Source organism: Heliangelus exortis, chromosome 23 (genome assembly GCF_036169615.1).
Source record: "Heliangelus exortis chromosome 23, bHelExo1.hap1, whole genome shotgun sequence".
NCBI lineage: Eukaryota > Metazoa > Chordata > Aves > Apodiformes > Trochilidae > Heliangelus > Heliangelus exortis.
Window position 1 is genome coordinate 2,569,122 of NC_092444.1, and position 16,981 is coordinate 2,586,102.

The 16,981-nt window shown below is 46.5% G+C and overlaps 1 protein-coding gene across 4 annotated transcripts in view; it reads left to right on the forward strand.

Annotated features, from left to right (window-relative positions):
• Window positions 1-16,981, forward strand: part of SPEN (spen family transcriptional repressor) — a 67,752-nt gene that overhangs the window by 45,922 nt on the left and 4,849 nt on the right. Inside the window, exons 7-11 of one of the 4 annotated variants that reach the window (XM_071767271.1) lie at window positions 2,694-2,819; window positions 3,343-3,456; window positions 4,636-4,749; window positions 6,432-6,532; window positions 8,982-16,929. In XM_071767271.1, coding sequence (XP_071623372.1) covers window positions 2,694-2,819; window positions 3,343-3,456; window positions 4,636-4,749; window positions 6,432-6,532; window positions 8,982-16,929 — 8,403 coding nt within the window. The remainder of the gene's footprint in view (window positions 1-2,693; window positions 2,820-3,342; window positions 3,457-4,635; window positions 4,750-6,431; window positions 6,533-8,981; window positions 16,930-16,981) is intronic. The other 3 variants (XM_071767272.1, XM_071767273.1, XM_071767274.1) reach the window with 3 other exon arrangements.

Here is a 16,981-nt window from a genome sequence, read left to right on the forward strand (position 1 = left end):
TTTTCTTTGCATTTAGAGTGAAATCTTAGCACATGTGTTTAGGGGATAATTTACCAGTAGGAGTAATCCAAGGAGCATTCACCAGAAATGCCTGGGTGGCTTAGAAAGCCAATGGCATCCTGGCTTGTATTAGAATCAGTGTGACCAGCAGAAGCAGCTGTAGAAGAAGCAGCAGAAGAGCTGTAATCAGTACAGGTGATTATCCCCCTGTACTCTGCACTGGTGAAGCCACACCTCAAGTATTGTGTCCAGTTTCAGGCACCTCAATATAAAAGAGACATGGAGGTCCTGGAGTGTAGTGTAGTTTGAGGAAGAGGAGGCTGAGGGGAGACCTCATGGCTCTATAACTACCCGAAAGGACACTGTAGAGAGGTTGGTGCTGGTCTCTTCTTACAGGTAATTAACAATAGAACAAGAGGGAATGGCTTCAAGCTACAGCAGGGTAGGTTTAGACTGGACATTAGGAAAAAAATGTTCACAGAAAGAGTGGTCAGACACTGGGACAGGCTGCCCAGGGAGGTGGTTGAGTCATCATCCCTGAATGTGTTTAAGGGTTGTTTAGATGTGGTGTTGGGGGATATGGTTTAGGGGAGAACTTTTTAGAGTAGGGATGATGGTTGGACTCAGTCCTAAGGGTCTTTTCCACCCTGAAAGATTCTGTGATTCCATGAAATAGCTTGGAGCATTTGCAGAAAGTCCTCCTGGGTGGCTGGGATGTGAATGTCCTTGACATGTAACATGAGTACAAGACTATGAAGTCTCAATTTCCTGATGATTTCTGAACCAGCAGTAGCTGCTGCTTGTGGAATCAGCCCTCAGCTCTCAGGCTGTGCCCTGACAATGGGGCAGGAGAGGCACAGAGCAGATGGATCAGTGATGGCACATGTGGGATTTGGGTTTTCAGCTGAGCAGGATGAGAGAGAGCAGCACTCAGCCCCCCCCTCCTCATTTCTATCAAGCCATGTCAATATTGCATTTAAGAGAAATTATCCAGAAAAGTAAAATAACTGTCCATGGCCAGTTTAATGAATTGAATGCAGGCTTCAGCACTGGTAATTTATGTACTCAATGGTAGCTGTGGCTGCTGATGAGCAGACTGTGCCTTGCTCATTCTGTTCTGAAATACTGGTGTGTAATCCTTGAGGAATTGGTCACACATACCAGGAACCCCACATGTATTTCCCCCCAAAGAGCAGACCTGCTTCCACATTCCAAATGACATTTACATTTTATGATGTCTGGCAGCTCCAGTGCACCCAACCTCCACTGTATCCTTGGCATCAGCATGGATTTATGAATTCACACAGTATCTGCAGCTTAAACTCTTTTCTAATGTTAAAGCAGCAGAGTTGTGCAGCTAAAGGTGCTTAGCAGTAGTAGTCCACTGTCTTGCAAATTGGCTTTTCTGTGAAATAGTGCTGTCCTGCCAACAGAATTGGGCAGAATTGGGCAGCAGTGCTGCCTTGAACCATTTCCATGCAAACTTACAAGCTCAGGTGCAAAAGGGACCAGCTTCATAACCTTTCTGGTGGGTAATGAGCAAAGTAATGACATTTTATTTGCTTGTCAGAAGGAATTGCTTGCCCAGGCTGAGTGGTCCAGTATAATTTGCCATGGTTGCAGCAGTGCTTCTTCAGACTCTTGGAAATGTCCTCTAGTAGCATTCCACTTAGGAATGCTCTGGAAGCTTGTGTAAATCTAGAAGTTGTGTAAATCTCCCTGTTTATTTTTTCCAGATAAAAGAGCTCCTGGGTGAGCCCGTATCAAACTGCTGCCTTGTCCTAAATTTATTAACCATGAAATTAGCCTGTCCTGGATGTTGGAAACATTTGTGCTTCAGTGTGTGTGCTGGGGTTGGCATGTAGCTCCCAAAGGAAGTTGGTGATACTGAAACAAACAGAACCAAACACTCCACCTTCTATTTTCAGCTGGGAATGTATCACAATATCATGGGCTCGTTTGGAGGATTTGCCAGTACTAGTGCTGAGCTTGAATGTTAACCAAATATGTCAACCCCAAGCTTGATGGCTTTTCAAAACTGATTAAAATCAGCCTTTCTGAGGCTTTCGTAGTTTTCTTGGGCCTGTGGGGACTTGGGACTGAATATCAGCAGCAGTAGAAGTTGAGGACCTTTTCTGCCTGTGCCACACCAGTGCCAAGATGGCTCAGCAGTCCAGCAGCTCTTTCTGTTTCTAGGAACAGGATGGAGGATGTTTATTTGGAAAAGAAGCCCTGCTTGCCTCTTGGCTTGGAAATTAGAATGGAAGTAGAGTAGGTTGTTTTCTCTTGAGCCTTTTTGGGTGAAAATTAATCTGTATTTCTTTGATTCTGAGTTGCCTCCTCTTGACAGAATATTAACAAACTAAAGCTGCTGCTTATTTATCAGGTCAGGTTTACTTCTGCAGGGTTGAATTTTAAATCTGCATTAGACAGAGCTTTCTCTACGTCTTGAAGGATTTGGTTTAGCCACTGAATGACACACAGCAGAACAGTGGAGTTTTTAACTGTTCTCTATTAGCTAAATCTTCTTTCTGGGGAAAAAAAAAATCAATTAAAAGAGTACTAGCTGTGCCATGTGTCTTTCAAAAACTCTCTCGAAAGAAAGTCCACTTAGATCCAACTGACCTTGTTGAATCTTCTTTTTGGCTTGCTGCTGACTGTCAATTGTTCTGTTTTGTGTTTTTTTTCCCCAGGATATTGACATTAAGAAAGTAAATGGTGTTCCTCAGTATGCCTTCCTGCAGTACTGTGATATTGCCAGTGTGTGTAAAGCAATTAAGAAGATGGATGGGGAATATCTTGGAAATAACCGGCTCAAGGTAAGGAAATCCTGTGGACTGTATCCTTCTTGTCACTTTCAGCATCACAGGATATTTTGCAGCAGCGTAGTTTATGGAAGTAAGATGTTTTTTAATGCACAGGTTAGATCAGAGCACGATGCTTTTAGCCTGTAATTGGGATTAATCAGCATTTTTTTGTTGGCTGTCTCAGCAAGAAGCTTCAGGATTAAGTAGACCTGGCCTCGAAGGTCTGCATCAGGCGAGGCTGTGCAGGGAAGCTGTGCTGCAGATCAACAGAGGCTGTCAGTCACCAGAGCTGTCAGCCCCTCACTTTTCTCATGCATTCAAATTGTAGAAGAAACAAATGTTGTCAAACACAGTCTTTGTTTATGCATGCAGAATTATTTTCATTAATTGCTATTTGATTTTTTATCTTGCTCGCACCTATGCAAGATGCTAATTTTGGGAAGTCCATACAAATGCCTCGCTTCCTACAAATAACTCCTTCTTGAGGAACTGTGAACTGTACTGATGGAAGTTTTGCCCCTTTTTTTGTGTTCAGCTGGGTTTTGGAAAGAGCATGCCTACAAACTGCGTGTGGTTAGATGGGCTTTCTACAAACGTTACGGATCAGTATTTAACTCGCCATTTCTGCCGATACGGGCCTGTGGTAAAGGTAGGTGGGGAGGCTTTGGCGTGTGGTTTGAAGTTGTTACTGTCTTCCTTTCTTCCCATCCTGTCCTTTCAACCCCCACTGTCCAGGGCTTTATAGAGAAATTTCTCTCTGGGGTGGAATTTGGCCAGCGGGGCTCTTGGCATCTCGGGGTCTGCTGCGGAGAGCGGTCGCTTCTGCTGGTGTGAAAACCAAAAATTAAAATTTGGGATGAGCCGAGATAACAAGTATTGGAAACACATTTGTTGCTCTTGTGCAGTACAGTCTCCCCTCCAACAAAATTGCTTCAGAAGGCCAGCACTGGAGGAACAGCAGTCTAATTATGTAGTTGCACTCATGCATGCTAATTACATAATTAGATGGCGCTATATATTTTTTTTTTCATCAGACCCAAAAACCACTTTTTAAAAAGCAGTTAGGACAGTCATGCTGACAAAAGTTCCATGAAAGAGGAAAGTCAAGGATGGTGCCCATGTCACACAGCAGGAGCGTGTTACCTGCCTTGCTGTGGGTCAGTGCTAGAGATTTATGCACATGCTTAAACTTAAGCATGTGAGCTGTCCCCTGTATTTCTGCTGGACACTGATGTGCTTAAAGTTAAGCAGTATGTGCAAATCTTGGCAGGATCAGGGTCTTGCCTCCTTAAAGGATTTTTGTGGGTTTGTGTTACAGCTTTGCCTTCCTTTATTGTAGCTGTTGTTGCTTGAATGATAAATTTTATCTTGCAAAAGGAAGCTGAGATTTGGAAATTGGGCTTTCAGCAGCTGGTACTGCAGACTGGGATAACAAAAAAGCTGTTTCCATTTTGGGATTAAATGTTCCCTTTACCTTTTTTCCCCCCTAAAACATATTGGAAATTTTTCAAAAAGCTCAAAGTGAACAAAGCAAAACTACAAAACTCAGTCACTAAAGAAAAAAAAAATATAAAAAGTAAAATACAGAAAAACAAAATAAAGGCATAATATACCTCAAGCCACAATATCCACAATTCAAAGCAGTCCCGTGTCCTTTTATTTGTCTCTTCATTACAATATGCCTCATCAGAAAAGCCTGGAAATTTACCCTGCTAAAAATTATTTTCTTACTGGTATCCTCATGACTTAGGATTTTGTTGGGACTGACATTAAGTCCTGTGGATGAGGCTCTTATTTGGTTTTTGTTTTGTTTTTTTGTTTTTTACAGGTGGTGTTTGACCGCTTAAAAGGCATGGCCCTGGTTCTCTACAATGAGATTGAATATGCACAAGCAGCTGTAAAAGAGACCAAGGGGAGGAAAATCGGTGGGAATAAAATTAAGGTGTGCAGAATGACCTCCAAAACTAAACAAAACAAACAAAAAACCCAAATTGTCTTTAGACCATAGCCCTCAAATGCTGGCATTTGCAGACTGCCAGTCAAAAGGAATACTTAGAGGGACACACGTCTGTCCCAGATACCAAAGGCTTAAACTATTTTTTCATACTCGGCTGATCAAGATGTTAGGGTGTCTTGAACCATTATTTATAAAGCCTTTTCCAGTATTCTGCTGTTTGTTTCACTGAACTTGTCTCTCTGAGCTCCTGAGTGTTGGTGTCTGTGTTACTACCTCATTTACCTGAATCCAAGGCAACCTTTGGTCTGTTTTCATGTTAGAAAAGTGAAATCTGCAGGGATGAGTTCCTCTGGGATAACACATTGCTACATTCCAGCTGCTCCAGGCTCCTCACCTGGCCATGGCTCACACCCTGGAGTTTTGGGGTGCAGCAACCCAGGTGTGCAGTCTGGTCCTGTGGTGGCAGCTCCTTCCTTGGAACTGGTTTTAAAAAATAATAATTAAAAACACTATTAAAAAAACAAACAAAAACAAACAAAAAACCACCACCAAAAAAAAAAAAAAAAAAAAACAAAAAACCAAAAAAAACGCAAAACCCTCAACAACAAATGGAAAGTACTTTTTCCTGGAGCAACAGTTACCATTTACAGGGATGTCTTGGATTTGGGTGAATGTGGTAATACCTGTTACAACTGTCCCATCAGTTCCACTAACTGGGGACATGAGGTGTCAGCCAACCCTCTGAATTATCTTCCTCCTCCTCCTTTCTTCTCTCCTAAAGAGTGGGTAATGATTCCAAGCATGATCTTTCATCTGGTGTGTCAACCTAGCAACTTCACACCTGCTGGGGTGGGGACTTGGGGATGCTGCAGTCTCCAGGCTTTGTGGTAGAATATAAATAGCTTTTACATGCAGTGAAAGGTGGGGTTGGTTAAAAGTTTCATACCTTCTTTTTGAGGGTCTTGATACTTTAGAAACTTGGGAATAAGCAACACCCATGTTGCACCTGTGTCTGTGCTCCCCTGCCATGGTTATAAAATACCTAGTTTCATTTTTTTAAAAAAGAAGGAACTACAGTGTTTTTTAAAAATCGATTATGTGGAGTACACATAGTTAAATCCATTCTAATCTTAATTTTTTGCATCACCTATGCTGTTAACTTCTTAATATTGTCATCCTTGGCTAGAAAACCTCAGCTCAGGGAGCTGCAGCTGTAGGAGGCTTGGTTCCTCTCCCATCCCTGCTCTTGCCTTGCTGTATAACCCCAGGCAAATAATGTGCAGTCTGAAGTAGAGTAATAACACTGACCTGCTGGAGCACTGCTGTGAGATGAAAGGGACTTTGGAACTGTAATTGGAGTCTTAGTATTAAAAATGTCAATACCACGATAATAATGGGTATTTTTCCTGCTGGTTTACTGCACAGAAGCCTCTGGTGTGGCAGCTACAACAACATGACCCAGTAAAGAGGTAGTTAGGGAGCTACACAGACTTAGGAGAGAAAACTCTTTATTCCTGGGGATGTGTAGGGCCAGTCCTTAGAAGCGTTTGGCATTTTTGGGTCAAATATTATCACCCCCATTTTCAGTTCTACTCCCATCTTCAGGCAGTGAAGTGTCCAGATGGGCTGCTTCTCTTTCTCAACACAATTTACCTTTTATTTTTCAGGTGGACTTTGCAAATCGAGAAAGTCAGTTGGCATTTTATCATTCCATGGAGAAAACGGGTCAAGATATCAGAGACTTCTATGAAATGCTGGCAGAAAGAAGGCATGTGTCCAGATATTTCATTCTCTCACTATTCCAGCATCATCCTTAGTGCAATTAAAATTTCTTCAGGCCATGATTATTAAACAAACACCTGTTTGTGTTCCTCCTAGCCTCACCCTGCTTTTTGAAGTTGTATTAACAACATTCTAAGTGTATTTTTTATGTCTTTTAATTTTTTTTAATATTGTTTTTTTAAAACAAACTTGGTCAGTCTTGAACTGTGCAGATTAAATCAGTCAGGATATCACACCTCTGAAATTCATACTCAGGTGGAGGTTTTGGCTGTCTGCATGATCTATATATTTAGTGTCTGGCTGCTGTGGTGGGTTACCAGGACACAGTTGAGAGTCATTTATCATTTCTTAGGAATGCAAAGAGTAGCTTATCAGGAATGTCTTCCTGGGCCCTCCAGAGAAATGCATTTGTTAACAAGTGTATATATAATCTGGTAAACTACTGCTGCTCTCCTCTGTTCAGCAGGGTAAAATTTGGTCTTCCACCTTCCCCTTTTCAGCAGTCTACTTGGTAAAATTGTAAAATACAATTGAGGTTGCAATTTATTTATTTATTTAATATTATTTTTTGTATTTGACATGGAAAATATGTTGTGTGTTGCTGCCCTTATTCAGCAGCTGTCACAACACAACACATTTTGCACGTGCTGCAGAGGCTGCTGTTCCCCCTGCATAGCCACTGATCTCTGCACACCCTGCCACAGGAGCTCTCCACATTTTGTGCTTTTTTTTTTCCCCTCTAGTGACTGAACAAACATCCGTGGGTTTATTACTGATGATTATGGCGAGGGCTGAAAAGCAAAGCATTTTCTCTTTGTGTAGGTGCATTTCTGTTACCTCCAGAGGCTTCACTGTTGGGTTCTGCTTTACCTGTGAATAAGCCCAGCGTGACACTGAGTGAGAGAAATCTACTTGGGTTTTGGTTTTATTTTTTCTTTGCAGCAAAATAAACTACTCTAACATAGATGCAAAATTACCAGATTTAAGAGTGAGGAAGGTTTGGAACTTGGCAATCAGGATTGGCATAATGGAAATAAATGTGTCCATTCCCCAGTTCTTGCCAGATGTGGTGATGTGCCAATAAGCACTTAGTAACAGTTTCCTCCCAACTACATCAGAATCAGGAAAGAGAAGTGCATTCTTGGATGTCTTTTAATACACAGCAGTCAGCTGGGCTTGTCTTAGTTGTGAAATAATTCTGAGTAGAACACTGATCTCTGGAACAATGTGACACTGGGTACACGTTAGTCTTGTTTTTCCTTTTCTGTCATTCTGTTCACTGTGTCATTATTTAGGAATAATGAATCACAGAGTGACTGAGTGAGATCTGCAGCAAGTCTTGTCATTTTGCATCTCCTAGTCCTCCTCTTGGCAGTTACTGGTCCCTTGCAATCATTCTACACCTATCAGGTGCTCTTAGATTGTAGTTGTTGTCAGTCTAAATAGCACCCAAACAAAAGAAAAAAAAAAAAAAACAAAACCTAAAACCAAAACCCAGAAAAAAACTGATCAAAACCACAGTTAATTTTTTTAACTTCACATCTGCCTTTCACACCATCCCACTTAGCTTACAGAAATGAGGTTTTTGTCTTCCATCTTGTTTCTTTGTATTCTTTTTCAATTTGGTACCTTTCTTAAAAGGTGGAAGGTGTCAGCTTTTAACATAAAGCCTAAACTGAGAAGCCAAGTTACACCAAAGTGAAGCAGTGTGTAAAACACTCCAGTGGTGGAGAATTGAAGCACCAGCTCCATACCACCCCTCTGCCAAAGAGGCATGTTCAGTGGTATAAATGGCTTTTTTTTGGTGCTAGGAGGTATTGAGTTAACAAAGGTAACTGCTTGACTTATTCTGCTGAGTGCTTCCTGTGAATTCACCTCATCTTGTAAACAACCTGATTTGTTGTTGTTGACTTGGCCTTATTACTGTAAGTAGGCAATGTCAGCATATCACACACAGTGAAAGAGCTAATTTTGGAATTAAATGATCACTTACAAGGTTTAGGATCTTTAAAGAAATCTTACTACTGCTTTACTGCTTCAAGGTTCCCCCCTTGAACTGTGATTTGAGTCAGGTTGCCAGAGGTAGGTTTCAGGTTCTTGAGATGGGGTTGTATTCACCTTGACAGCCTCTCCAGGTTGCACAGATGCTGTGGAGCTTTCACCTTCACTTAATGCCAGATTTGAATTCGGCAAAAGTTGATGCCGTGAGGATGGTGGAAGGTACTTGGCAGAGCTGTCACAAAATGACCAATTAACAGCATATGGTATTTTAGCAAATAAATAAAGCATTTAATTCACTGGTATTAAATCTCAGCGTGCAGCTTTAGACCGTTGCCTTGATGTGCTTAGAAAGGAATTACCATAAAGTGATTCCCCTCCATATCAGAGAACATTGGTTGAGAAGGAAAACTAATCCCTTTATTCTTTATATTTAGCAGAGATGAACGAAGAGGATCCTATGAATACGCCCCAGATCGTACTTACTACGAGACCGTTCGGACTCCGGGGACGTATCCCGAAGATCCTCGTCGGGAATACCCAGCTCGAGGCAGAGAATTCTACGCCGAGTGGGATCCCTACCAAGGAGACTACTACGACCCACGATACTACGACGACCCTCGGGAGTACCGGGATTACAGGGGAGATCCCTACGAGCAGGACATCCGGGAATACAGCTACAGGCAACGGGAGAGAGAGAGGGAGAGGGAACGCTTCGAATCCGATCGGGACAGAGACCACGAGCGGAGACCGATCGAGCGGAGCCAGAGTCCGACGCACTCCAGGCGCCCCCAGAGCCCTGGAGCGTCCCCCTCGCAGTCGGAGAGGCTGCAGAGTGATTCAGAGAGGAGGATTTACAGCAGGTCATCGGATCGCAGCGGCAGCTGCAGCTCTCTGTCTCCTCCACGCTACGACAAGCTGGACAAAGCCCGCGTGGAACGTTACGCAAAAAACGAGAAGACGGAGAAGGAACGCGCCGCTTTCGAGCAGGAGAGGGTGGAGAAGGAGAAACGGCTGGTGAGGAAGGAAAAGCCCGAGAAGCTAGAAAAGGAGAAAACTGATAAGCAAAAACGAAAAGCAAAAATCCATTCACCCAGCTCTCAGTCTTCTGAAACGGATCAAGAGAACGAGAGGGAGCCCAGCCCTGAAAAACTGAAGGGCAATAGTAAGCAGAGCAAAGAGAGAGGTGACAAGGAAGGGACAGCTAAAAACCGCCTGGAGCTGATGCCCTGCGTTGTGTTGACCCGAGTCAAAGAAAAGGAAGGGAAAGTTATTGATCAGCCTGCCCTGGAGAAACTGAGAGCAAAGCTTGACAATGACACTATGAAGTCTCCACTGCTCGAACAAAAAACACAGACATCTCAAGTTGAGCAAACCAAGTCTGAGCAGTCTAAACTGGAACCTGCCAGAACCAAGGTACAAAAGGAGAAAGCCCTTGCCAGTCACATTGAAGTGGTGGATAAGGAGGGAAAACTGAAACCCAAAAAGCACTTGAAGACAGAGCAGACTTCTGAGGGGGCCAATGCGGTAGATTTAGACAAGTTGGAAGCTCGTAAAAGACGATTTGCTGATGCAAATCTGAAGCCTGAGAGGCAAAAACTAGAAGCAAAAAGGAGCAGCCAAGATGAGGAAGAGGCACGCATGGTTTTGAAAAAGCAGCTTGATGCAACTGCTTCTTCTAGAGAAGCAACGGTATTAAGGGAAGGAGAACTGGAGAGAAAACCCCTGAGGAAGGAGATGCTTAAAAGGGAATCTAAAAAACTCAAATTGGAAAGACTTATTCCTGTTACTAGTCCCAAAGAAGTTCAGGAGACTCTTAATGTTGGTGGGGTTGGTGTGCGTCCCACCTTAGATCTGCAGGCGAGGCTGATGGAGGCAGCTGATGAACCAGTGGAAGTTCAGGAAATCTCCTCTAAAAAATTGAACCCAGTAAAACCCCAGCATAAACAGGCACAGCTGCTAGATGACCAAGGAACAGAGAGAGAGGACGCAAGGAAGAATTACTCTGGTCTTCCTGAAGACACGTCTGACCATAAGCTTGGCCAAGAGAAACCTCAGTCAACTGATACAGAAGAGAAAATTGGCATTGACATTGACCACACCCAAAGCTACAGGAAACAAATGGAGCAAAGTCGCAGGTTAAAACAGCAGCTGGAAATGGAGATTGCAAAATCTGAGAAGTTTGGCAGCCCAAAGAAAGATGTGGATGAATACGAAAGACGGAGCTTGGTCCACGAGGTGGGAAAACCTCCGCAAGACGTCACTGATGACTCTCCACCAAGTAAAAGGAAAAAGACTGACCAGTTTGATTTTGAGATTAGCACTAAAAGAGAAAGAAACTACAGAAGTTCTCGTCAAGTGAGTGAGGACTCCGAAAGGACATCCTGTTCCCCAAGTATCAGACACTTCCCCTTCCATGAAGATGATGACACGCTGGATTCTCCAAGGCTAATGCCATTAAAGGAAACCAAAGAGTCACCTAAAATAGAAGAAAAGGGTCTTTCATACTCCAACATGACTGTGAGGGAGGACTCGCTGAAATTTAATCCTTATGATTCCAGCAGAAGGGAGCAGATGGCAGAAATGGCTAAAATAAAACTTTCAGTGTTGAGTTCTGAAGATGACTCAAGCAGGTGGGAAACACAAGTGAAGCAGGAGCCTGGTAGAGTTGATGTCAGCTTTCCAAGCAGCATTGTCAAAAGAGAAAGCATACGGAAGCGATCTGTCCGGGATCTGGAACCTGGGGAGGTGCCTTCAGATTCAGATGATGACAGTGAAAACAAGCCCCACTCCCCAAAAGCCTCATCCTTGTTAGAAAGTTCCAGGTTGTCTTTTTTATTAAGGGACAGAGAAGAAAAGTTACGTGAAAGAGAGGAAAGACTGTCGAGTTCCTTAGAAAGAAACAAATTTTACTCTTTTGCGTTGGACAAGACAATCACACCCGACACAAAAGCCTTGCTTGAAAGAGCTAAATCTCTCTCTTCATCCAGAGAAGAAAACTGGTCCTTTCTAGATTGGGATTCCAGATTTGCTAGTTTTAGGAACAATAAAGACAAAGAGAAGGTTGACTCAGCTCCGAGACCTATTCCATCATGGTATATGAAAAAGAAAAAAATCAGGACCGACTCAGAAGGTGGAAAACTGGATGATAAGAAAGAAGATCATAAAGAGGAGGAACAAGAGAGACAGGAACTGTTTGCTTCCCGTTTTTTGCATAGTTCAATCTTTGAACAGGACTCTAAGCGCTTGCAGCATTTAGAGAGGAAAGATGATGATCTTGACTTTATTTCTGGGAGGTTGTATGGCAGACAGTCTTCCTCTGATGGGACTAACAGCGCAGCTGATTTGGTGCAAGAACCAGTGGTTCTGTTCCACAGTCGTTTTATTGAGCTGACTCGAATGCAGCAGAAAGAAAAGGAGAAAGATCAGAAACCAAAAGAAGTGGAAAAACAGGAAGATAAAGAAAATCGGCCCAAAACACCAGAAACAGTTCCGGAGAGTAAAGAACCAGAACATAAAACTTCCTCAGTGGTTGGTCCCTCTTCTGTTGCTGTCCTACCACAGGAACCAGCATCAGTTGCTTCTGAGAAGGTAGCAAGTGAAAAGGCAGTGGTGGAAACAGCTTCTGTAAAAGAAGAAAAAACATCTGAGCCTCCTTCTTCTGCAGTGGAGGAACAAAAACCTTTTCCTGAACTTCCTGCTCCTGTCAAAATTGAACCACCTGAGCAAACTGAACCCCCTCCAGTTGTAGAAGCTTGTAAAGAAGTTGTTGCTACAACCCTGGCACCAGAGGAAGATGCTGTGGCAACAGAGCATCCTTCATACTTGGATACCAAGCCTCCCACTCCTGGAGCTTCATATTCCCAGCCAGACATCAGCATAGATCCAGAACCTGAAGGTGCCCAGTTGATTCCACCTCCACCCAAGCTAGTTCAGAAGTCAGATGAGGCTGCTGAGCCTAAGGAAGAAAATCCTCCTCCTCCTGCCAACGCTGACACTGGAGTGAGTCAGAAAGTCGAGGTGGTCGCTGAGGTCCTGCCACCCGTTTCTGACAATGATATGGAAGTTGAACCTCCAGTTGTTGTAAAAGATAAAAAGTCCTACAAGAGTAAACGCTCCAAGACTCCCGTGCAGTCGGCTGCAGCTAATGTCATGGAAAAGCCTGTCACGAGGAAGAGCGAAAGAATTGACCGTGAAAAACTCAAAAGGTCGAGCTCTCCTCGTGGGGAGACACAGAAGCTTTCTGAATTGAAAGTGGAGGCAGAGAAAGTTTCCAGGAATGCTGCTAAATCCCCCAGTTCTGCTGCAGAACCAGAAAACGTGGAGCCAAGCTTGCCAATAGGCCGGACTAGGCGCAGAAACGTGAGGTCAGTCTATGCTACCACGGGGGACAATGAAGGTCCATCTCCAGTGAAGGATGCTGTGGAGGTCACTAGATCCACCAGGAAGAGGGGGGAAAAGGAACCACAGGAAACGGTGACAACTGTTCCTACGACCCCAAGGAGGGGAAGACCTCCAAAAACCCGCCGTAAGCCAGAGGAGGACATCTCTCCAATAAAGACAGAACCGGTACAGCAAGAGGTGGAGGAGGTTGAAGCTAAAGATGCTGTGGAAGCTCCTAAGCCTGCAGAAGGTTGGAGGTCTCCTAGATCCCAGAAGCTGACACATAGTCACTCTGCTGCTGCCAGCCAACAGGGGAAGAAAGGGAAGAATGAACCAAAAGGTGATGCTTTGGCTGAATCTGAAGATGCTGCTGAGAGAAGCAGTCAGGAACTGAGCATTGGTGACAACAGCAACAAAGCAAAAGCCACTGAGAAAGAGCCCACAGCCAGTGAGCAGAAACGTGATCGGAAAGAACTGGATACAGAGAAAAACCAGCTAGAGATCCCCACGGTTGAGATCATTGAGAAGAAGCCAGCACCAGAAAAGGTTACGAAATCCAAAAGGGGAAGGTACAAAAATACCAAAACCGTTGTAGATAAAGCATCAGTGTGTCTCAAAAATGTAGAAATACGTCTCAACGTGGATGAAGTCAAAGGCGCCTTGCGGCCAACTGAGGAAGAGGCAGAGCCGGTGGCCGTGTCGCCAGCCAAAATAAAGAGTCCTCAAAAAGAGGACATCTTGCCACCCCATTTTGCTAAGAACGAGGTGGAAGATTCATTCCCAGAAGCAGAAAAAGAGGTGATGCGGGAACCAAAGCAGTCCCCCGAAGCAGCCCAGTTAGCAAAACAGATTGAACTCGAGCAGGCTGTGGAGAATATTGCCAAGCTGACTGAAACTCCTCCATCAATTGCTGCCTACAAGGAGCCAACGTCCGACGTCCCTGAAGTTCGTCAGGAGGAGGAAGGAGACAAACCAGCCCACCAGGCCAGTGAGACAGAGCTGGCGGCGGCCATCGGCTCCATCATCAATGACATTTCTGGGGAGACAGAAAGCTTTCCTGCACCCCCGACCTATCCCGCTGAATCAGAAGCTGAAATCCCCACAGAGCCCTTGGTGCTTCCGTCACCTCAGGAGGAGATGGAGCCTGAGACGGATCAGGCAGTGAATAATATCCTGGAAACCGAGGCTGCCGTCGAGCCCGCGGTGCAGCCGATTCCTGGCGCTGCCCCGTCGGCGGTAGAGACGGAGAGCAAGGAGGCTGAGGTCAGCTTCAGTGAATCTTCCAACTCGGCGCAGGAGGCTGAGACCTTGCAGGAGGCAGAAGTTGCTCGGAAGGAAAAGGGCCGCCAGAAAACCACGCGGCACAGGCGTAAAAGGAGCACGGGCAGAAAGGGTGACGTGACCGAAGTCAACGCCTTCGAGCCAGAGAGGGTGCAGAGCAAGTCACCCCCCACCAACGAAATTAAGGTGAAACCCGAAGAAGCCTCTAAGGAGGAAAAGCAAACTAAACCCGTGGCTCAGGCACCCACGGAGCCGAGCGCTTCTGATGCCAGCAAGGCTGCAGCCACTGAGGTTGTGGTTGTGCATGAAGCAGTGGCTGAGAGGAGCACCTCTCCAAAATTGCCTCCTGCTCCTGCTCCCCTGGACCTGGCCACCCCACCGGTTCCCCTCGACGAGGGGAGTCAGGGTGGGTTCAAGATCCGGTCACCCGTGGAGAACGCACCCGTCACGCCACCGAGTGCCCCAAATGCAGCCCTTCCCACCCTCCCCTCAGCAGCAGCAGTGGCCAAGCTGCCCGCCCCAGTGCCCGCTGCCATCGTCCCCCTTCACTCCACCACTGCCAAGGTGCCAGAGTGGATGGTGAGGCACGAGGAATCCCGTGCCCGTTCCACACCACCTCCGGCTCTCCCCCCGGACACAAAGGCGTCAGATATCGATACGAACTCCAGCACTTTGAGGAAGATACTCATGGAGCCCAAATACGTCTCCGCGACAAGCATAACCTCCACACACGTCACGACCACTCACGCCGAGCCGGTGACTGCTCCTCGTTTGGAGGAGGCACCTCTCCACCCTGCTGTAGAGGCCATAAAGCCAGTTTCGGAGGAGAAGCCAGCAGTTCCTGTCACCAATGCCTTGGACCCACCAGTGGCTGAAGCACCCGTGTTCAGTGAGAAGGAAAAGATTAGTACTGTGATTGCTCCCAAAGCCACATCTGTCATCAGCAGGATGCCCCACAGCGTGGATCTGGAGGAGGCTCCCAGGATCACCTTGGTGAAGCAAGCTCCCCAAACCCAGACGTGTCTTGTCAATGCCCCCTCGCCGAAATTTAAGCAGAGGTCAAGCACAAATGATAACAGCAGGTTCCATCCAGGATCGATGTCTATTATTGAGGAGAGGCCTGTGGAGACTGGGTCCAGCCCGGGGCTGCGGGTGAACACCTCAGAAGGCGTTGTGCTCCTGAGTTACTCAGGGCAGAAGACAGAAGGTCCTCAGCGAATTAGTGCTAAGATCAGCCAGATTCCCCCTGCCAGTGCTGTCGACATAGAGTTTCAGCAGTCTGTGTCCAAGTCTCAGATTAAACAGGAACCTATCACGCCATCACAGCCCACGCCAAAAGGCTCCCAGACCTCAGTGGGGTACGGGACTGTTTCCACCCATTCTTCTTTGGTACTAGGAACACAACCGTACAACACGTCACCTGTCATCTCCTCTGTTAAACAGGAGAGGACCACTCTGGAGAAGTCTGACTCGTCCCACCTCTCTGTCCAGACTCCAGCGTCTCAGCCCAGTAAAGTCCTCACTCAGACTGGAAACACTCCACCCGTGCTCGTCCACAACCAGATGGTAGTGAATAAAAAACTGTCTGATCCTGCTGCTCTGAAAGTGGAGACCAAGACTCTTCAACCCTCCAACTTGAGTCCTGGAGTCAGTCCTCACCACCCTTCCCTCTCTGGGAAGATGCATTCAGAAGCAAACCACGTCAGCTCGGGACCCAGCACCCCAACTGACCGGGCTATTTCCCACCTGGGGGTCACCAAACAGGAGCCACACTCACCCCGTACCAGTGGACACTCGCCGTCACCGTTCCCCAGGGCTTGTCACCCCGGCAGCACCTCCTCTCCAGCTTTGTCGAGCAGCACCCCGGTCATGCTGGCCCCGGGGATTCCTGTTCCTCAGTACATCTCCAGCATGCACCCTGAGCAGTCTGTCATTATGCCCCCTCACAGCGTGACACAGACCGTGTCCCTGGGCCATCTGTCCCAGGGTGAGGTGAGGATGAACACCCCTCCTCTCTCCGGCATCCCTTACGGCATCCGCCCCGAAGCTCTTCACTCCCCCCGAGCTGCTCTGCAACCCCAGATGGAGATCAAACCTCAGCGATCCAGCACCCCCCAGCCAGCCCCCATCCGGGACATCGTCATGCCCCCTTTGTCTTCTCAGCACGCTTCCGAGGAGGAGATGCACTACCACCACACCACGGTCTGCAGAGGCCCAGCCCCTGTCCAGTCTGACGTGCTGGTGATGCAGCCCGATTACCGCATGCACCCCTCCAGCCTCAGGCTCGACCAGTACAATGTCCCCCGGGACGTCAGGATGATCATGCACCCACACATGGCTGCTGTGGGCGAGCACCACTCGGAAACGAGACAATCCCGAACTCCTGAGGGGGCTGGGAAAACTCCTCCTGTCAGTAAAACCCCGCAGCCCGGGAAAGAGACTCCAAAGTCCTCGGAAGGCAAGATGGCACACTCTCCTCACAGCGAGCCCCGGCTCCTCAGCGTCCCCTCGGGCAGCCAGCTGCCTGGACTGCCTCTGTCACAGCCCGTGGTGGTGCCACACGGGGTGCAGATCATGCACCCTGCTGGGAGCTCCTTCCATGACTATCGCTCTGTGTATGGTGATATGAGGAATTACCACACGGCAGCACAGCTCGGGCACCCTCAGTTCCCAGGTGCCTCGCCAATCGGATTGCCTTCCCGGAGCATGACCCCCTCTCAGGTGAGAAATAAAACCCTTCTCCTGGACACAGGCTGCCCAGAGAAGCTGTGGC